The 23,126-nt window shown below is 38.4% G+C and overlaps 1 protein-coding gene across 1 annotated transcript; it reads left to right on the top strand.

Annotated features, from left to right (window-relative positions):
* Nucleotides 1–286: 286 nt before the first annotated feature.
* Nucleotides 287–20,915, top strand: LOC138714709 (serine/threonine-protein phosphatase 6 regulatory ankyrin repeat subunit B-like). Its single transcript, XM_069846781.1, has 4 exons — nucleotides 287–423; nucleotides 8,769–9,102; nucleotides 15,081–15,254; nucleotides 16,935–20,915. Exons 2-4 carry the CDS (start codon nucleotides 8,785–8,787, stop codon nucleotides 20,400–20,402), a joined length of 3,960 nt encoding a protein of 1,319 aa, XP_069702882.1. The 5' UTR covers nucleotides 287–423; nucleotides 8,769–8,784; the 3' UTR covers nucleotides 20,403–20,915.
* The last annotated feature ends 2,211 nt before the right edge of the window (nucleotides 20,916–23,126 follow it).

The raw sequence follows: 23,126 nt of genomic DNA on the forward strand, positions 1-23,126 counted from the left end.
TTACATTTCATCGCCAGGGTTGAAATTCTTCATCGATGAAATGTTGAGGGAATGACACCGATGCTTACTGTACAGGGGGGGGGGAAAGGGGAGAACCCCGACTTTGCCCGCCACAAGTGCCACGCAAGTCGTCCGCGTTCGAGTCCCGACAAGACCTGTGATCTTTCATTTAGCACGCAACAACCGCAGGAACTTCCCGTTTCTTTAAGCGGAACTACTTGCGTAAATTTATGATGGCATTTCCTGAAAACTAGAGATCTTCACATTACATCAGTAAATTGCGTCTTGACCTTGGAGCTCTTTTCCTATATGATTACATCACGAGGAAAACTGGCGGTTGGCCAGGGCAACCCCGGTTCACTGGGATGGCCGTCAGTGTTTACTCAGACAACACAGTGAGAGTCGGACATTCAACAGCTCGTGGTAAAGTATCTCAATTCATTATTATTATTATTATTATTATTATTATTATTATTATTATTATTATTATTATTATTATTATTATTATTATTATTATTATTATTATGGTAAATGATGGTTAGGTTTCCATCAGTTATAAACTTCTTTAATAGGGCCTACTTATGCTACCAAGAGGACTAATAAGATTGGATTCTAGGAAAATCGGTCACGTTTCTATCGGACACACCTACTATTGATCATACCGAATTCGTCATATACATTCGTCTCGCTTCACTTATCTTTCTTCCCACCACAATCTGAACACACGCTCTCGCCATGAAACAATACTAACAATACCATCCCATCGCACCTCCTCATACTCATCCTCTTTCACAATAGCCCTGCCAAGACTCTGGAATTCGTTACCTGCTAGCATCAGGGATTGTCGAAATAAAATTGAATTCAAACGCAAACTTACTAGGCACTTGGTCAGTAATTGAGACTCGTTCAGACATGGTTTCTTGTAAATAGTTCTCTTAATCTATCACAAAATATTTCAATATCCGGTAATTTCATTACTATAGATTTTTGTTATTGTAGGTTTAATTTGTAATTCAGTAAATACAAAAAAATATTCTTTGTTCTTAACTTCTGTGATAAAATGTCTAGCTTTCATTAATCAGGTAATCTTGTCGTACTTTAATTTTTATTGTAATTGTAATTGTAAATGTAATATTAATTGTAATTTTATTGTTCATATTATAGTTGTAATCCCCTGGTAGAGCGACAGAGAAGGCCTAACGGCCTTATCTCTACCAGGTTAAATAAATAAATACTAAATACTAAATAAATACATATTTGTCACATCTGGAATATTTTTCACTTGTCGATTTGCCACTAAGTGGTTTTGGTCACGTGGGGAATATGTCATATTTTAAATCTATAATATTAGGCCATGAATATTTATGATTTATTCATGACAAAACTGATAATTTACAAGTAAGATTCTCTTCTGAATTAGGTGAAAACAGTTTGCATGAGAGTTAAATTAACACGTTTCCTGAGAAATTCTGACCTATTCCACCAACGAAGATAAGTTAAATCCTTCCCTTGTGTTTTATACTCATAATTCTGTACTTGAGAATCCAGATGAGTAAACGTCCTCTTTTTGGTAGGCAGCTTGTAATTTTTCAATGTCCCTGTCTGCTTCTGCTACTTTACGTTGCAGTTGTTCCAAGAGATGATAAATAGTAGATAAGCTCTTCCTAACAGCGTGTTCAGGATCTTTTGTGTCAAATAGTGGTAGTAGAGCTACATTCTGAGCGTAGTTCGCAACGGTATATCGTTCCATTTTTTTATCTCTATGTTTTGTGTAGATATATCCTCTATATATTAACTTACATCTTCTCCTCTCTGTGGTTGTGAATCTTATTTCTTCTCCCATATTTCAAATACTCCACGAGAATTTACACTTCACTTGAAATTTATGTTTTACTTTGGTTTTAATAAGTTCTGCATGGGCCAAAGTGACGTATTGCTTTCTCATTATAAGTTTTATTCTTTTCTAAAAAATTAAATTTCTTTATTAACCCTAGACTGGTGGTGCTTATATGACTTACATTTTTTACCCCAAAATAGGTGCTTCAGATGTTTACACCAAGTTGCTTGCCATGTGTGACGTGCGACGTGGATGCACTCTGCAGTTCGCTTCGTGAAGCTCAGAGTTTTGTATTCACTTTGTATTCACACCGAAGTAGCATGCCACGTTCGTTGTTCACACCGAAGTAGCATGCAACGTTCATTGTTCACACCGAAGTAGCATGCTACGTTCGTTGTTCACACAGAAGTAGAATGCCGCGTTCATTATTCACACCGAAGTAGCATGCCACGTTCGTTGTTCACACCGAAGTAGCATGCCACGTTCATTGTTCACACCGAAGTAGCATGCTACGTTCGTTGTTCACATAGAAGTAGAATGCCACGTTCATTGTTCACACCGAAGTAGCATGCCATATTCATTGTTCATACCGAAGTAGAATGCCACGTTCATTGTTCACACCGAAGTAGCATTCTACGTTCGTTGTTTACACCGAAGTAGCATGCCACGTTCATTGTTCACACCGAAGTAGCATGCCACGTTCATTGTTCACACCGAAGTAGCATGCTACGTTCGTTGTTCACATAGAAGTAGCATGCCACGTTCATTGTTCACACCGAAGTAGCATGCCACGTTCATTGTTCACACCGAAGTAGCATGCTACGTTCGTTGTTCACATAGAAGTAGAATGCCACGTTCATTGTTCACACCGAAGTAGCATGCTACGTTCGTTGTTCACATAGAAGTAGCATGCCACGTTCATTGTTCACACCGAAGTAGCATGCCACGTTCATTGTTCACACCGAAGTAGCATGCTACGTTCGTTGTTCACATAGAAGTAGAATGCCACGTTCATTGTTCACACCGAAGTAGCATGCCATATTCATTGTTCATACCGAAGTAGAATGCCACGTTCATTGTTCACACCGAAGTAGCATTCTACGTTCGTTGTTTACACCGAAGTAGCATGCCACGTTCATTGTTCACGCCGAAGTAGCATGCTACGTTCTTTGTTCACACCGAAGTAGAATGCCACGTTCATTATTCACACCGAAGTAGCATGCCATATTCGTTGTTCATACCGAAGTAGAATGCCACGTTCATTGTTCACACCGAAGTAGCCTTCTACGTTCGTTGTTTACACCGAAGTAGCATGCCACGTTCATTGTTCACACCGAAGTAGCATGCCACGTTCATTGTTCACGCCGAAGTAGCATGCTACGTTCTTTGTTCACACCGAAGTAGAATGCCACGTTCATTATTCACACCGAAGTAGCATGCCATGTTCGTTGTTCATACCGAAGTAGAATGCCACGTTCATTGTTCACACCGAAGTAGCCTTCTACGTTCGTTGTTTACCACGAAGTAGCATGCCACGTTCATTGTTCACACCGAAGTAGCATGATACGTTCATTGTTCACACCGAAGTAGCACGATACGTTCGTTGTTCATACCGAAGTAGCATGCTACGTTCATTGTTCACACCGAAGTAGCATGCTACGTTCATTGTTCACACCGAAGTAGAATGCCACGTTCATTGTTCATGCAACTTCGGTGTTAAAACCTTAACTTCTTACCAGTAGCGGCTCGCCCTAAAAAATAGGTGAAGTGCTGTTCACATAAACAAGTACATGAACAGTTTTGCCTGTATAATGAGTACGCCTACTATTCGTAACGACGTACAATTTTACTAGTTCTAGAACACATGCAAACAGTAAAAGTAATTTATTTCAGGGCTCACCCAATTTATTGCATAGCAAGTCAATCCTCCTATCTTTTAAGCAGCAAACTTGTTGATGATGTCTTCATAAAATGTCCGAGTTTAACTGAGGGTGGACAGTATATCTCTATGCAAAGCTATGGGGCTAATGATGAAAGTCCCTCCTGTGATGTAGCATTCCGAGTGAAATTTTCGATATTTTCAAACAGAAAGGCTTATTTCATCGGATTTTTTAAAAACTTATTTTATACAACTTCTCTATTTTCTTAGCACATTTTAAAACAAAGAACAAATGGAACTGTAGGTCATCCAGAATTTAAAACATCTTTCTTATCCTCATATTTAAGTCTACAAAACGGCATTTCTAATAAATTACAAACTGTGTCATTTTCGGGATACATATTTCGAACGTTTATCAACATTTTCTATATACTGGTACCTAAGTATTCGTATTTGTGTAATAGCACTACAGTGATTAAGCATATAATATACACTTAGATGTAGGATTAATACACTATATACACTTATCACTAATATACTCTAAATACATTAAATAATAAGTTAATATATACATACATAGTATTAAACTACATGTGTACATTTACACGCGCGTTAAACTTTCAACTACAAGAGCTGGATCAAAACTGGCGAGCTCATGAGAAGAAATAATACACGCCGCGGAAAACAACTTTTAAACTTTGCGAATGTATGTGGGGTGCATTCCTGATAAAATAACATAGAGCCAGCTAATTTACTATTGCAGGGGTGGCTGCTTGGACACAGGGAATGAGAATACTATTCTCGAGTCAGGTAGTATATACCGAGCCCCTACCACGCCGTAGCGGAGAAGTGAGAAATATGTTCCCATCTCAGCGTATTCCGAATCTCACCGGTCCGGTGGCATCAATGACGTCACGTTGCAGTGAAATAAGGAACAAAACTGCTGGAAGGATCGATGGCTGTCATGGCGACTGTACAAGTTATTGTCTGTGCTACGCTAGCAAAATTTTGCGAAATTTTCATACTCCCATCTCGTTCAAAGAAAAGAGAGCATAAACAATTTATTTCTTGAACCGGTAGTAATAACTGGTCCGTTGACATGTTCGCTCATAAGCCATTAACATATTGTTTTTACGTTGTGCTCATTACAAACAATACAGCAGAACTAAAGCAGAACACACCGCCATGGCACAACAGTGCACGATGTTATTCGTCTGCTAATTCCCGCCCTATACAAGAACCAATCAGATTCACTGATGGCGGCTGATGGAGACTGCCACCACCTCTGCAAGTTGATGGCACCGGTGCGACACCGGTGGAGCATCAATGACGTCATCGGTGGAATTCGGAACACCGTGATGCCATCGGATTGCTCACCGGTGAGATTCGGAATACGCTCAGATTGAAGCAGCGGAAAGCCGCCATTTGTAGGTAGAAAACGCGCGGGATTTCAAAACCGCTATTTGAACACGAGCCGAATTGCGTATCCGAAAGCTAAATGGAACAAAACTTCCTTTCCGATATACCTTTAATAACATGTTTCTGCTGTCACCAGAGTTGCTAGGTTTTCTGCGAGGGAAATCGGGATAACAGAAGCTAACTTAAGACATTGGACATATCATATAAGGTTATAATTGTTTTCTTCAAAGTAGTGTTTGCGTGCTTTTAATGTAATATTTGCCTACTTGAGAAGCACTAAAATACGAAGGACATACAGTACAGTGATTACTAAAGGCTAATTGTTTTTTCTTTTATTAACCACGGATATGTTTTAACCATTCGCTACTAAATTAACTTTGCAACTTTTCTTTTTCGGAACCGGTACTGCAACAGTACATCTGACGATGAATCCATGTTTAAACATAGTTCACTAAACTATAAAACGCAACAATTGTATGAGTCTCTAATTGGTGTAAAATACGATATCAAAACGATATCTTTTTTACCACTCAACGCACCTAAACTACACAATGGTTATTAATTGCGAGAGCAGCAACTAGGTACCGAAACGGATTAATCAACAATGTGGTAGAACTAGGGGAACTATTATCTTGCGAGTAGAGTTGCCTTACGGCAATCAGCTGGGTTACCTCATAGACTTACTAAATATCCGCGGGTTACCTCTGTGTTTACAATGTTACCATTTGAGTCAATATATAAATAAAAATATCGGATAATAGGAAATACAGACTAATTTGTTTAAATTACGTTCTAAGCTGTTATCTCTCAAATCGGAATTTTTACCAATCTCGACTCGCTTTATCGGGATTCAACCACGAAATTGGGAGAATCCCGCCTAAATTGGGATACCCGGCAACTCTGGCTGTCGGGCTTTAATCATTTTCATAGGAACTCTGAATGTGAATATTCATATCCACGGTTAATGAAAGAATGTCTACTTTTTAATTTAATCTGTAGGTTAAATTGCTATATGAAATCAAAAACCATAATAATAATAATAATAATAATAATAATAATAATAATAATAATAATAATAATAATAATAATAATAATAATAATAATAATGTGACAGCGACGTGAGAATCGAACTCACGACCAGCGTCCCGCAAGAAAGCAGATCGCACAGGCTCCACGGAACATTGAGTGACGTCGCGCGGTGGAGAGAAGAGAGAGGGTGTATTACGTCAACGCAACGAGTCTGCGCGCAGCTGCTACTTAACGCAGTGAATGTGGAACGACCTTCTCGATTATTCCAGGAGTCTGTCGATGTAGAGATATCGAGATAATTCTCTACACAACTGTAGAAGGTTCTCGCAACTATGATTTTGCTATAAAAGAGCAGGCGCCAGCGAACTAGAGTTTCAGAGTTTTCAGTTATTCAGTCAGTGAGTAAGCCAGAGCAAGCAAGCCAGCCGGAGTTCGACTCGAGTGTGCGTCCGCATCTGCGTCAGCATCCGAAGGCCTGAGTTCGAGTGCAGTGGACCGCAGTTGGAGGGACCTGAGTTCGAGTGCAGTGGACCGCAGTTGGAGGGACCCGAGTTCGAGTACAGTGAACTGTCTCTGGCGGTCTGTGGTTCGAGATACTGTGAACTCGAGTGACTGGGATAGAAGAACTGTGAACTGAGAATTGATAGTTCTGATTTGTAAATAGTGCTTTGTAAATATTAGTTAAGATTAACAGTTAATTGTTGTTCGTACTAGTCCAAGTAAATTGTCATTGTCGTCGGTGGAGTGCTATAACGAATACTGTGTTGAGTGAAAATCCAATTGTTGACGAGAGCGTTTAAGGCGAATTGTAGAAAGGAATTATTGTTGTGGCGAATAAATTACATTGTTGTTACTAATAAAATTCACAATAATAATAATAATAATAATAATAATAATAATAATAATAATAATAATAATAATAATAATTGTTATTACTATTAATATATTATTATTATCATTATTATTATTATTATTATTATTATTATTATTATTATTATTATTATTATTATTATTATTACCAGCAGTAAGTAGTAGTAGTAGTGGCAATAGCAGTACCTAGTAAGATAAGAAACTGTTTAATTAATCCGTAACTAAGACAAGAATTACTTTCAATTAGTCATATTAAAATATTAACGTTTTATAATTTATACAGTTTCTGTATCTTTAAATTCGGCGAATAATTATCTCTTTGAAGAAAATGTAGGATATGGAGTGGATGAAGGACAATAACAATCTATATGGTAATAACGTAGTTTGAAAGTAGTTCGAAATGAGTTGAACATATTGAATGATTCGTTGTAAGGTAGAAATTCTCTCTGCGGATTATACCCATCCACATGCTGTTAAGGGAATCTTTATTAAAAGGGAACCTAAGCATAATACAGTAGTTTAAGTACAATAGTTTGTCTTCTGTAACGTAATACGGAGCAAAAATCGTCTTAGAAATGAAGGATTAATCAGTGAAATGTATCATTCCTTCCTTCTTTATCTCTACATCCGTGTGCATTGCTGCAATTAAAAACAGCATACGAACGAACCATAGCTATTCAGTTCAACCAAACAAATGGCCGCTCGTCGGCTGATCAATTTGGGAGCATAACACTAGCGCCAGTGAGCGGTCTAGCGGTTATTTAGTAAGTCTATGGTATATACTGCAAAATTTCACAGCCCTTAAACAATAGCCCCCGGCCTGGAGACCAGCTTCAACCCTTTCTATTATTAGTACCGTTAGATCTGCAAACTGGTTACTCCACCTACAAGTCTCACAATTCTCCGTAACTGAAAGACTCAGAAATGCACTTCACTCATACAATCTTTCTTTCGTGAATGACGTCACGTTACCATGGAAACCAAGTGCTGTATGAGAATTGGAACCTAAATAATTTCACCTCTACAGTATTGTAAGTTCCAATAGACACCGCTCGGCGCTCGTAACAGTTGACATTATTCTATTCAGTGGACGGTTATAGGTACTATTTATACAACTAAACACTGTTCATAACGACTGAAAAGAAAACTTTTTTTTTATTTTAGAAATAGTAGTAGTAGTAGTAGTAGTAGTAGTAGTAGATTTATTTTGCCTGGCAGAGTTAAGGATATGAGGCCTTCTCTTCCACTCAACCAGGTTTTAATAATATACATGAAATACAAAGTTAGAAATACGGTACCGGTAATAACTAGAATTAATTATTAATACGAGATAAAATTGTTTTACACATAAATAGATGAAGTGGCACTTCACCTACTTCGCCTGAATAACCGCCCCTGCTCCTTACCGCATGGGACAGTCTTGCACACACCAGTTTTATATTCCAATAACTTAAGTAGCTAGTTCTTTCTTTCTCAACTTATGTCACATATGGTCAAATCCAATTCTTGACAATGTGAAATATCTGTCCTAGTATCCAGTTTGAAATATTATATGCGTATATTAAAAGTTATATGAATATAAAACCGGTATGTGCCATATCTGCCCCAGTATGCGGTAAGGGGAGCTAAATATAGCTCATCATAATCCAGAAACCATACTTCAAAACGCAACATACAGAACTTCTTGTTTCGATGCTCACCATATAAAATGTTCACGATGTCTTTGTTTCTCAGGTCTAAGGCACAAGCGATGGCTTCAGTCCCCAGCAATTTGCAAATAATAGAGCATCCTGACCCTCAGGTTCAGGCACAGGCCCAGTTACTGCTACTTCAATTCCTCACACAAGTTGGCCTCTCTGGAAACTGTGGATGTGTGTCGATAGTCGATGAACTTCGCAGACAGAAAGATGCACGTCGATCTGATCGTATACGCATGGAGGCGCTGGAATCGCAGTTGAAGAACGCAACAGTACTAATTGAGTACATGAATGAAGAATTACAAAAAACCAATGCCAATTCGTGTACGTCTGATTTAGAAAAGGAGAGACTGTCGAGAGAGAATTTAGAGGTAGGAAACAAAAGCAGTACGGAATTTAATTCCTTTACGTAAATGTCAATTACATTAAAAAATACATTGCAAATATACAGGGTGATGCAATAGTATATTACGATACAAGTCGGGAAGTACTTTTACAAAATCGAGGAAAAGTTTGAAAAATGAGCAAAGCGAGTTTTTCAATTTCCAAGATTTTGTAATTCACTTCTCAAACATGTATTATACAGTATTTTCTGCATGATAGTATATTTTGAAAACAATATTTTTAAAAATCTTAATATACAGTACGTACATTACATTATGAACAGCTGACTGAAGGTTAGCAGTCTGGCTAACGTACAAACTTCACCATCCAGTTCAGTGTGAAGGAGTAAAAATAATTCATATTTCGTGTTCAATTGGAATAATATTAGTACTATTATTTCTTTTTGTTAAGTGAAGTTTGAATTTTTTATATAAAGTTCAGTACATCTCAAATGCAGTGATTTATTTCGTATAATGTATCAACGAGCACAGAATACAATAGAGTAGACACTAGCATCTTAATACCATTGGACGGAGTGAAGCCGGTTTGATGGACCTGACGCCATCTTGTTGCTACCAAAACATTGCAAAATAGCTATTACGTTATAGAAGATCTTATAATAATAAGAATTCCATATGTCCCTAATTTCTTGTAGGACTCACACTTTCTTGTTTGTTTCGTAATACAGAATCGCTATGCACGTATTTTTAGCAAAAATTACGAAACTATCATCGATAAATCACATATATACAGGTTATTTAAATTGGCAGCTCTTCAAATTGCAGTATGGTATTTAATAGATAATCTGGAAGGTTAAACAAACAATAATGATAAAAAAGGAAAATAACAGTTTGACCTTATTTTGCTACTAGTCCAATAAAAATGCTACCCTATAATAATTACTTTTATAGGTTGATCCATTTGCTTCGATTTAATAATGAAACTTGCTTCTTAACGCAAATTATCATTCTCTTCCTTTTGCCAGTATTTCGTATAGATGTCCCGATTTTGTTTAGAGAAAAAATGGAATGCTCTTAACCATATAATATTTGATAGGCTCTTCGTTTATAGTATATAATTAGATTATAACGGCGAACAAAAGTGAAGTTTTATTACCAAGTGGGTCAAGTCAGTTCACGACCGAGTTAATGAAGCTACTAAGTCTGTAAAGCAAAAGTTTGATTTCGTGATTATAAAAATTAATTACAATAATATTAATACACTATTTCTTTTTCTTCATCAAACGAATACGTGCATTCGGTTTAAGAGAAACCTCGGTACACCAGTTTTCTATAGCACTCGACACAAACTTCCAACATGGGTTGTTAGGTTAGCTTCGCTCGTAAATGCTAAGTCTCCAAAGCATGTCTGATTTCGTGATTATAAAAATTAATTACAATAATATCAATACACTAATCCTTTCTCTTAATCAAACAAATACGTGAACAATACGAATCTAACCGACTAACTTAGGCTAAATCATTCATTACCGTATTTAGGCTACCGGTAATAAGTACATTTCACACATGCATATTTACCCGTGAAAAGTTATTCCAGGAATATTTTTGGAAACCTGTTTGTGCAGCCATACACAGAACATGTAGGCATATTGAAATTAGTTAATTTATTAATTAAAACAACGATGCAACCTCACAATCAACTGCCCATGTGCTAACCGGGAGCGCAATGTTTTGGTAGCATCATAATGGCGACTGTCCACAAAAGCGGCTTCACCTCCAAGCTGTTTATATCTACTCTATGCATTCTGTGCTCGTTGTAATGTATATTAATTAACACTGTCTTTTGCATATGAATTTTACAATCATTGTAGGATTGTAGCATACATAGAAGGCAGTGGTTTTCATTATAAGTCTAGAGCACTTATTTGTAATATTTAAACATAGTGATCTAGGTTAGCAACTCTGAATTCAATCAAATCAACTTCCAATCGTGGCGGTAGTTTGTTGTAATGACGAAAAAACACACTATCTTTCAAAAAAGGTTTCTGTGAAATACTAGGTGGTGAAAGATATGGCTATTTGGAACATAAAATGTAAATAACTTTTGTGCGAGAACGTGCGTATTTGCTTCTTTTCCGCACAGAACCAATACGCGGTAAGTGTGAAATACCACATTCAGTATTCCCAACGTAACACACATAACAATTTCCCTCTTCTTACCGCTTAAGCGTCATATTCATTTTACTGCTTTAGGCTTTTAACATATTATTTTTAGAGACTTTTAACATAGTAATAATTATAAATTGGAAACTTACCACTGCAATTTCACATAAATTACGCTGTTAATTATTGTTTTTAAATATTTGCAAAAATTAAGTAAACTCTACTACTCCACTAAAGTTATTGCATTCCTGATGCAAGTAACATTAAGGAAGCCGTGAAAAAATCAACAAGATTCCAGATGGCGATGTTATTACTGCAATATGTTATATAAATAATATTGTAAAAATATTAAAATGAAAAATAAATCATTACATAACCTTACCGTTTGTTTTAAGTTCGCATTTATAGACTGGGGGGGGGGGGGAAGACAGATGTATATCACGGCCTGCTGGAGTATAGTAAACACAGAAAACATTTTATAGGAACAATGTTGAAGATAGATATATTTGTTTTCCAAAGTTGCCGTCATTGAACAGAAACCAAGATGGAGATTTCATTGCAACTAATTAGAAATTCGTCTTTCAGGTATGTAATAAGCGATCTTCGCACAAAATAATGTACGATACACGAGCGGTATGTTTGTTTTCATGTTCTCGGAAATTAAAAAAGCTCAACTACGTTTCGCTTTTTCAATCTTTTCCTCGACCATGAGAACGTCAACATACCGCTCTTGAAACGTATATTACTATTTTAATACGGCATCTTTCAGATATACGATATTTTGAACTATGATTTGAAACGCAGTGATATTATGATGCGATTTCTGTTGGATGGGGTTGCTACTGCTTAATTAGGATTGTAACAACATCAGAACATTAAACATACTTTGTTATTGTTAAATAGAAAATATCCATTCGTACCAGTACTATTACATCAACATTTATATCGTACTTCAGAGTCTTACCTTTGCAAGATCGTCTCGGATATTTTGCAGCATGAATTTTTCATTGCCTAAAGTGCAAGTTTGATAATAAAAGGATTAATATTGGTTTATTCACTATTCAGAAGAGCTACTTGCATTCTTAAGGTTTTGAATTGAACTGAATTTCGGGAAAGGGACACTACGACCCAGTACTGCGATCTTTAAAGATCTACTGCGCTAACCCTCAAGCTAGACTCATTCCCAAAACCACACCGGTTGACTATACTAAGATTTTCAGCGTACCCATATTTCGAGCAGGGAACCCCTCTCGTCCTTAGGCCAACCCTCTCCGTGCGTCGCCAGCCGGCAGTCGGGGAATGCAATGGAATTATGACAGAATGGAGAAATGTTGACGGAATGATATAGATCCCTAATATAGGGAAACGGGATAATCTCGAGAAAACCCCAACTGTGACCTTGTCCGCCACAAATGTCAATGTATTTTCAATGAGAAATCCAAAGACTAACCGGGACTAGAACCGGGATCGCCTGCGTTACAAGTTGAAGGTATAATCACTCAACCATAGCAGGGGTATTCTTAACATTATTAACCTACTTGTGTTGTACAGGGACATCATTTTATTTTTACTAACATTTTTAATATTAACCTGGCTATATCTTTGGATCAACACTGTTTGCTACCCCCTTCCACGACTGGAGTTCGATGATACTGGCGTAATATACAAACAAATCACTTTGCTAGGTATAGGAGGGAAGAAAAGTAGTTCATCCATTTACGTAAACTAGGAGATATCGCGCTTTTGAGTTCGATCATTTTCATTAGGTTTTTGTTTAATCAAGATACAGTACAGTATTAACAATGAGTGTTTTTACTCACGAACTGAGCTGCCCATGCGAACGTATTCATTATGCAGTGTATATTATACTGTCTACAGCACATTAGCGTACAATATAGAGAATGAAGTTAAATTGAAAAATAATCATAATATGGATATTTAAACACATTTTTAAAATGGTGGCCGTTCATTTCGATACAGTCTTCAGTTATAATGTGCATATTATCGCTATATACTATTGTACCTAATCCCAATTACCAGTTTCGTTCTTCGTAGTAGTAACTCATGTTGAAATAATTCTGTGCCGTCCACACCTGTGGAGTAACGGTTAGCAAGTCTGGCCGTGAAACCAGATGGCCCGGGTTCGATTCTCGGTCGGAACAAGTTACCTGATTGAGGTTTTTTTCGGGGTTTTCCCTCAACCCAATATGAGCAAATGCTGGGTAACTTTCGGTGTTGGACCCCGGACTCATTTCACCGGCACTATCACCTTCATCTCATTCAGACGCTAAATAACCTAAGCTGTTGATAAAGCCTCGTAAAATAACCTACTAAAATAAAGAAAAAAACATTCTATACCTACTCTATAAAAGAGTACCTTACGTACTGTAAATTCAATCTTCACTTCTGCTCGATCCGAAAATATAAAATTACTCAGACAAACTGTCTACTGTCCGTCCAAGTGGTTATATCGTAGGGTCGTAGAAAGAGAAGAAATCACGTGACAGTTAATTACTTAAGGAGGCCCTTTTATTTAAGTTATTTTAAACGCTTGTATAATATTACGTAGACGTCCAATTCCTAACAGAAATTAATGTTTTCAGAAAAGAGCTAAGATAGCCCAGCTACTAGACTTAACAGAGGGGCGAACAGAAGCAGGTGGGGGAAACCGGGATGCGACATAGGGAAACGGACGACAGCACCCGTACGAAAATATGATTCAATATTGAAAGCTCTTTCGTCACTGGAAAACGTGAACATATTTCTGAAACGTACTATACTAAGTAACTCAGTACTGCTTACGCGCCCTCGGCTCTGTGTCGTGAACGGTTGGAAGTTTACTAGTAGAAGGGGTGGGAATGAAGTACATTCCAAAACTCAGGTACAATAAAAATTGAAGTAAAAATAAAATGATGTCCCTGTAGATTAATCCATGAAAAGGGGGCGTTTGTTTACAAACAAAACGGACAGGTAAAGATAATTGATTGAGGTTCTGGCTGATACTGTATGTACCGGTACATCTATTATCATGCAGTACATCTCACTTGACGATATGCATCAGAGGAAGAACAATATTGTTTATATGCATCTCAAGTCTGATTAGTGCAATATGTAGCTAATCGGCGATGTATGCAATGGAGGGGAAAAGGAACTGGCCACCCTACCCCATTATCTCTTGGCCTAGTTGCCTCATAAGTGGTGCCTTGTTGGTATCACTTGTGAAGTTCAGATCTGTCTTCGGACAGTTGACTAAGCAACAACAATTCTCAATACTGATTTGTTTATTTATATCCTTTATTCCAAATAACGTTACATTTCATCACCTAGCATATCAAAAATACCTTTTGAATCACCCGGTATATTTCTTATTTATTTATTTATTTATTTATTTATTTATTTATTTATTTATTTATTTTTTATTTATTTCTTACTTATTCACTTATTTGCTTATTTGGTATTTATTTATTTTCTTATTTATTTACTTATTTCCTTTGTTTATTCATTTATTTATTTACTTATACAATTATTTACTTATTTGGTATTTATTTACTTTCTTATTTCTTTACTTATTTATTTACTCATATTTTTTTTCATCGAAAGTTGAAACGCAAAGAAAAAAACTGAAATTTGGATATTAACATAATATAAATAGAAAGGAATTGAACGTAAGAATTCGAGGATTGATGATGATGACGATCTTGATGATGATGATGATGATGATGATGATGATGATGATGATCATGATCATCATGATCATCATCATCATCATCAAGATCGTCATGTTGGCAACGACGATTATTTGATAAATACATAGGCCTATATAAAAATATGAAATCTTTCAGTTGGAACTCTATGCCGAGAGGAACAGAACCAAGAACCTAACAGAAGCACTCGAGAAAGAACGGACTCTCATGTCGGAACTCCAGAAAGTCGTTGACAAACAAAAGACTATATTGGGCAACGAGAACAGCTTACAAGACCGACTGAATATAACACAAGACCGATTGGATATTTGTGTGAGTAGTAACCAAGATTTGAATATCATTGTGAGGAGTCTCCTCATAACCCATTAAAATTATACCTTTATAAAATTATTTTCCAGATTCTCGTAAGTCTTGACTTAGATCCGTTTGAAAAAGGTATATAGGCTTCAAAGGATAAATTAAAACATGAATAAAATAGTTAAAAAAATTTCTTTTGAGAAAAAGCAAATTTTATGTTCTGAATTATTTCTTTCACATTTCCACACAAGCCATAGTTTCGTGAGGAAAGGTAGCTTCTTGCATTATTTTCTCCTGCCATAATGGAAATTGTACCAGAAAAATGTAAGGAGTCCATAATCGTATCTATCTTTAAGAAGGGGGACAAGACTGACTGTAGTAACTTTCGAGGAATATCACTTTTGTTGACGTCGTACAAAATTTTGTCTACTTGTAACGACAGAGCACATGTTCAGCTGTTGTCACAAAGCCAATGCTTGGACTCCAGTAGCAACTACACAATTTAGAAACACAGTGTACTTGCAATTCATTACCATACACATCTTACTCCTAAACGCCTTATTTCTACAAAATCGATACTTAATTTCTGGACACCCTGTATAAAAATCCAGTCTCTAATGATGATACATGATTCAACATATACTATATACGTTCTATAATCTATACTAATAATAAACCTGTAGCCGAAATTTTTCTGGTAATTTTCGATTTTACAAAAATAATTGGTCCTAACATATATAATTAACCGCCCTGAAACCGAAAATCGCTTTTTTGAAATTTTTGTTTGTATGTCTGTCTGTCTGTCTGTCTGGATGTTTGTTACCTTTTCACGCGATAATGGCTGAACCGATTTATATGAAAATTGGAATATAAATTAAGTTCGTTGTAACTTAGAATTTAGGCTATATGGCATTCAAAATATTTTATTTAAAAGGGGGGTTATAAGGGGGCTTGAATTAAATAAGTAGAAATATCTCCCTTATTATTAATTTTCGTGAAAAATATTACCTACATAACAAAAGTTTCTTTAAAAAATAATTTCCGGTAAGTTTTATTCCATGCAAAATTTTTATAGGACTGATATTTAATGAGATAAATGAGTTTAAAAATTACAATAACAACGCCATCTAAGGCGGTGTAATGAAATAAAAACCAACGACTTCGTCTATAAGGGGCCTTGGACAACAACAATCGAAACCTATGAAACATATGGTAGCCTACAGAGAATGTTTCTGTGTTTGTATGAAGTAATATCGGAAGCTAAATTAACCGATTTGTATAATTAAATATTAATTCACCATTGGAAAGTGTAGTTTCTCTAGATGGACATAATGCTATAATGTTATTACAGTAACTTCTGAGTGAATCGAGGACAGGTAAGATTAAAATAGCTTCTTATGCACAGAAAACTTGATAGGCATTCGTTTCCTGTATTCCCTAAAATAATTTTTATGAACAAGTGAGTGGTCTCTGGATCAAAATGATCGCATTTTAATATTTTAATACAATTTAAATTAAGTAACATAATAAACGATTTATCCTCCTATCAAACACGAATGTTCCCTGGATCAAATGTCCTATTTTAATTATGTAATTATTTTATATTTATTTCTAATGGGTGCAGCGGAGCGCACGGGTACGGCTAGTATATAATATAGGCCTACATTGTTTAATGTATACGATATATGGTTACAGATTGAAAACTTGACGAAGGCTGAAAAGAATATTCAGAAGCGAAAGGCATTCAATGAAAACAGCGATCATGAAACCACGGCAGAAAATCTACTAGACTCCGACGACGTCAGTGAGCTCAACTCTGCTCTACTGTCGGCCATAAAAAGCGGACATCTGCATCTACAGGAGGCCAAGACACTTCTGCACAGAGGGGCAGAGGTGAACTGGCAGAACTCAAGCGGCTGGTCTCCTCTCCATGTAGCAGCGGAATCAGGGAGTAGCGACATGGTAGTTCTGTTGCTCAAAAATGGGGCCAACGTCGACATTCAACGAAAAGACGGCTGGACGCCACTGTGCCAAGCAGCCTACTTCGACTTCCAAGAGGTGGCACAAATGTTACTGGACTTCAATGCCACCAAAGAAATTCCTTGCGGCTCAGACTGGACACCATTACATCTGGCAGCGGAGAAAAACAGCTTCAAAGTTGCAAAACTTTTACTTGAAAAGGGCGCAGACGTCAACGCAAAACGTAAAGACGGTTGCACGCCACTGTATCAAGCGGCGTACTTCGACCATGAAGAAATGGCAAAGGTATTGTTAGACCACGGTGCTACGAACGATGTTCGCTGCAATTCTAGTTGGACTCCACTTCATCAAGCAGCTGAAAAAAATCACTTAAAAGTTGCGAGGGTGCTTCTCGAAAAAGGAACAATTCCTGACATTAAGCGGAAAGATGGCTGCACGCCACTGTACCAGGCAGCGTGGTTCAATTATGAAGAGATGGCTCAGTTACTTCTACAATACAAAGCAGCACCTAGCATGAAATGCGAATCAGGTTGGGCACCCCTGCATCAAGCTGTGGAGAAAAACAACTTCAAGGTAGTTAAGGTACTTCTAGAAGCAGGAGCAGACGTTAATATAAAGAGAAAAGATGGTTGCACAGCACTGGATCAGGTTGCGTGGTTCGACTATGAGGAAATGGCTCAGTTACTTCTACAGCACAACGCAGCGCCTGACATGAAATGCGATTCAGGTTGGGCACCCCTTCATCAAGCCGCAGAAAAAAACCACCTCAAGGTGGCAAAGGTACTTTTAGAGGCAGGAGCAGACGTTAATATCAAGAGAAATGATGGTTGTACTCCTCTCTACCAGGCTGCGTGGTTCGACTACGAAGAGATGGCTCAGTTACTTCTACAATATAAAGCAGCGTCTCACATTAAATGCGATTCAGGTTGGGCACCTCTTCATCAAGCTGTGGAGAAAGAACATTTTAAGGTTGCAAAGGTACTTTTAGAGACAGGAGCAGACGTTAATATAAGAAGGAAAGATGGTTGCACAGCACTGGATCAAGTAGCGTGGTTCGATTACGAGGAAATGGCCCAGTTACTTCTACAGCACAACGCTGTACCCGACTTGAAATGTAATTCAGGTTGGGCACCCCTTCATCAAGCTGCGGAGAAAAACCACCTGAAGGTGGCAAGGGTACTTCTAGAGGCAGGAGCAGACGTTAATATAAAGAGAAAAGATGGTTGTACTCCTCTCTACCAGGCTGCATGGTTCGACTACGAGAAGATGGCTGAGTTACTTCTACAGCACAACGCAGATTCTAGCTTGAAATGCGATTCAGGTTGGGCACCCCTTCATCAAGCTGCGGAGAAAAACCACCTGAAGGTGGCAAGGGTACTTCTAGAGGCAGGAGCAGACGTTAATATAAAGAGAAAAGATGGTTGTACTCCTCTATTCCAGGCTGCATGGTTCGACTACGAGAAGATGGCTGAGTTACTTCTACAGCACAACGCAGATTCTAGCTTGAAATGCGATTCAGGTTGGGCACCCCTTCATCAAGCTGCGGAGAAAAACCACCTGAAGGTGGCAAGGGTACTTCTAGAGGCAGGAGCAGACGTTAATATAAAGAGAAAAGATGGTTGTACTCCTCTATTCCAGGCTGCATGGTTCGACTACGAGAAGATGGCTGAGTTACTTCTACAGCACAACGCAGATTCTAGCTTGAAATGCGATTCAGGTTGGGGACCCCTACACGACGCTGTGGAGAAAAACCACCTCAAGGTGGCAAGGGTACTTCTAGAGGGAGGAGCAGACGTTAATATAAAGAGAAAAGATGGTTGTACTCCTCTATTCCAGGCTGCATGGTTCGACTACGAGAAGATGGCTGAGTTACTTCTACAGCACAACGCAGATTCTAGCTTGAAATGCGATTCAGGTTGGGCACCCTTACATGACGCTGTGGAGAAAAACCACCTGAAGGTGGCAAAGGTACTTCTAGAGGCAGGAGCAGACGTTAATATAAAGAGAAAAGATGGTTGTACTCCTCTATTCCAGGCTGCATGGTTCGACTACGAGAAGATGGCTGAGTTACTTCTACAGCACAACGCAGATTCTAGCTTGAAATGCGATTCAGGTTGGGCACCCTTACATGACGCTGTGGAGAAAAACCACCTGAAGGTGGCAAGGGTACTTCTAGAGGCAGGAGCAGACGTTAATATAAAGAGAAAAGATGGTTGTACTCCTCTATACCAGGCTGCGTGGTTCGATTACGAGAAGATGGCACAGTTACTTATACAGCACAACGCAGATTCTAGCTTGAAATGTGATTCAGGTTGGGCACCCCTACATGACGCTGCGGAGAAAAACCACCTGAAGGTGGCAAGGGTACTTCTAGAGGCAGGAGCAGACGTTAATATAAAGAGAAAAGATGGTTGTACTCCTCTATTCCAGGCTGCATGGTTCGACTACGAGAAGATGGCACAGTTACTTCTACAGCACAACGCAGATTCTAGCTTGAAATGCGATTCAGGTTGGGCACCCCTACATGACGCTGTGGAGAAAAACCACCTTAAGGTAGCAAAGGTACTTCTAGGATCAGGAGCAGACGTTAATATAAAGAGGAAGGATGGTTGTACTCCACTCTACCAAACTGCGTGGTTCGACTATGAGGAAATGGCGAAAGTCTTGATCGATAACAAAGCGTCGTTCCGCATTGCGTGCTCATCCAGCTGGACACCCCTCCACCAGGCGGTAGCTTTCAATCATCTCAATGTGACGAAAGTAATGCTGGATAGGGGTGCCCAGACTGACGTCCGACTGAACGACGGCATAACGCCACTGCATATATCGGCCAAATCGGGAAATGTCGAGATTTCACGCATATTACTGGATAAGGGAGCCGATGCGAATGCACGCCGAGTTGGTGGTTGGACGCCCTTGCACGAAGCAGCCGAGTACAACCACTTGCGCGTAGTGGAATTATTGTTGGAGCGTGGCGCAGAGGTCAACATCGGTCGTCAGGACAACTACACACCTCTGCATCAGGCCGCCTGGTTTGGGTACAAGGACTTGGCGGTACTGCTCCTTAAACGGGGTGCCAACCCTAACATTGTTGGGAAGAATGACGGGAAGACCCCAGAAACTGTCGCAAGAGAGAAGGGCAGGTTCAGTGTGGTGGACGTGTTGAGGAAGTTTCGGCATTGAATGCACAGTAATTTAAGGCGCTGCTGCCGTCCAAAATTAAATTCCTTGTGGTATTTGACGCAGTTGCCACTTCATGTGTCGCACTGGCAGTTAGTAAATTCCGGCTGCACTATCTGGGCTAGTCAGAAGCGATAAGTGATCGAAAGTGAGCTGTCACTGCTTCACCGGTGAGTGAAAAATCACGTTTTACTCCATTCTACTGCCGTCCGCATGTTGTATGTTTCGACAAGATTCAGCTTGTCGAACGATGTCGCCAGTTATCTTACAGTGAAGGATCAGTGCTGCTTATGTCATGTGACATGGAGTGAAAAAAAAACTGCAATGAAGATTACAATAATTCACCGAAATTGTGGAAGAATAAAAATGTTGTTTATGAACACAATAAAATAAGAAATGTGAAAAGCTTATGTGCACAAAATTTGTAAGTAAACCATCGTCAGCTGATAACAGTCCTATTTATTTAATGAATCCCGAAATTATTGACTTTCAATAAATAATTCTCTTCACCACCACCATGGCTTCTTTTTCTTCTATCAAAGACTGTCACCCAATACCCAACCGCCACGGAACTTTCCAACGACATGAAAAAAGGCTTCTGGTGTTGCTTTAACGGAATTGGTATAGATTCATTCTCCAAACAAAGACAGCAAGGCGTATGCTACATTGGACAAGTTTTCGTATAACATAAAATTCGTGGCATGGTTTGAAGTGCCATATCAAAAAGAGGCGGAACTAGAACACAAGTAGTATGCTACAAGTCGCTTACCATTGTTTCAGTGGAATTGCGTCTTAAGAAATGGAATTATGGCAGCATGGAGCCATGTAATTTCATCAATGTGATCACCAACTGAATACACCTCATACATTTGTAACATTATTTCTTACCTGAAAGATTTAATAGTCGTGCGTACCTCCATTTCTTGAACATGAGCTACACGACCTTTTGGATGATTTGCCTCTTCAGCAAAGACAGCTTCTGTGGTACATGCATGACTGAGCACTGGCCCACTTCATTTGAACGTTCGAGAGTTCTTACGTACAAGCTTCCACTACAAGTATATCAGTCACGGCATAGAACACTACGGCCTCCCAGGTCCCCCGACTTCTATTCTCCGGATTTCTTATTTGGGGATATTCGGCATGTTTTGTGTTTTCCAGCCCTCTTTATAATGTTAACAAACTCCAGGAACACATTGTCAATGGTTCATTCATTCATTTATACCTTGACCAAAACTACTTCCGACTTGACAGTTTACAGAGAGAGGGGAGCAGTGTTGTCATGTTGCCCATCTTTCGTGTAAGCGAGCGCGCTGCCGATAGAGTGCAGTAATGAACAGCTGACATGAACATATGCATTTCTAACCAATTTGTTGAACACTAGGCATTAAAACTTGTGTATATTATTATTTTATTAGTTTATTATAATTAGTAGTAGTAGTAGTATTCTTCAATGCAATACAGTTAGAAAAGCGTCGAAAGGACTGTAAACTGTAAAAACAGGTTTTAATTTAATACGAAGCCTCTGCTTTTACGAGTGTCGTTATTCTTCAATGTAATATTATTAAAAAGACGTTGAAAAAATTGTAAACTATAAAAATATTTATGATTAAAATCTGCACTGCTTTTTTCTTTTCCAATATCGATAACAGTGCTCTTATTAATTTTAACACAAGCAGCAGTTCTCATTACGACTTGCGCCAAAGGTACATAAAAGAGGCCCGCCTTTATCTTTCTCCCTCTCAAAATAATCTCTTACATACCACACAATCACACATCCTCTCTCTCGCTTGACTCTTTAACGAGCCCCTTATCCAATATTCTTTGTTCTCCGCCTGCCTTTCCTTCCTTCCGACATTGCACAAATCACTTGTTTAGAAACACTCGCAGATACTATAAAATGCACACTAGCCACACACTCCACCAATGACAACGAAGATAATACGTGTAATATAATTTAAACACAATAATTATCGATACACCAAAACAATAATACAACTAAATAATATTTTAATTCACACAAAGCACGCGCTAACCAGCCAACTCAAAGTCATTCCAGGCGACTGTATTCACCACTAGGCCGTGGTATTCACATTCAATTTGTAAACATAGACACGGCCCGTTACCATGGTTACGCGTCTCTCGTGATTGGTTGATTTGAATGGTTGCCATGGTAACATGCTAAAGGCGGCATTTGTCAGGTCGGAAGTTGTTTTGGACAGACCATAGTGTTCTGCCCAAGGGCAGTCTTTCACTACAAACCCAGCTTTCTCCAATCTTTCCTATTTTCTACCTTCCTCTTCGTTTCCTCATAAGATCCATATATCTTAATGCTGTCTATCGTCTGATATCTTCTTCTACCCCGAACTCTTTTCCCGTTCACCATTCCTTCCAGGGCATCCTTCAGTAGTCAGTCTCTTCTCAGCCAGTGACCCAACCAATTTCTTTTCCTCTTCCTAATCAGTTTCAGCATCATTCTTCCTTCACCCACTCTTTCCAACACATCTTCATTTCTTATTCTATCTGTCCACTTCACATGTTCCATTCTTTTCCATGTCCACATTGCAAATGCTCCTATTCGCTTCTCTTCACTTCGTCGTAATGTCCATGTTTCTGCTCCATACAATGCCAAACTCCATACAAAGTTCTTCACTAGTCTCTTCCTTAGTTCTTTTTCCAGAGGTCCTCTCCTTTTCTATTAAAAGCTTCCTTCGTCATTGCTATCCT

This window comes from Periplaneta americana, chromosome 15 (genome assembly GCF_040183065.1).
Source record: "Periplaneta americana isolate PAMFEO1 chromosome 15, P.americana_PAMFEO1_priV1, whole genome shotgun sequence".
NCBI classification, from domain to species: Eukaryota; Metazoa; Arthropoda; class Insecta; order Blattodea; family Blattidae; genus Periplaneta; species Periplaneta americana.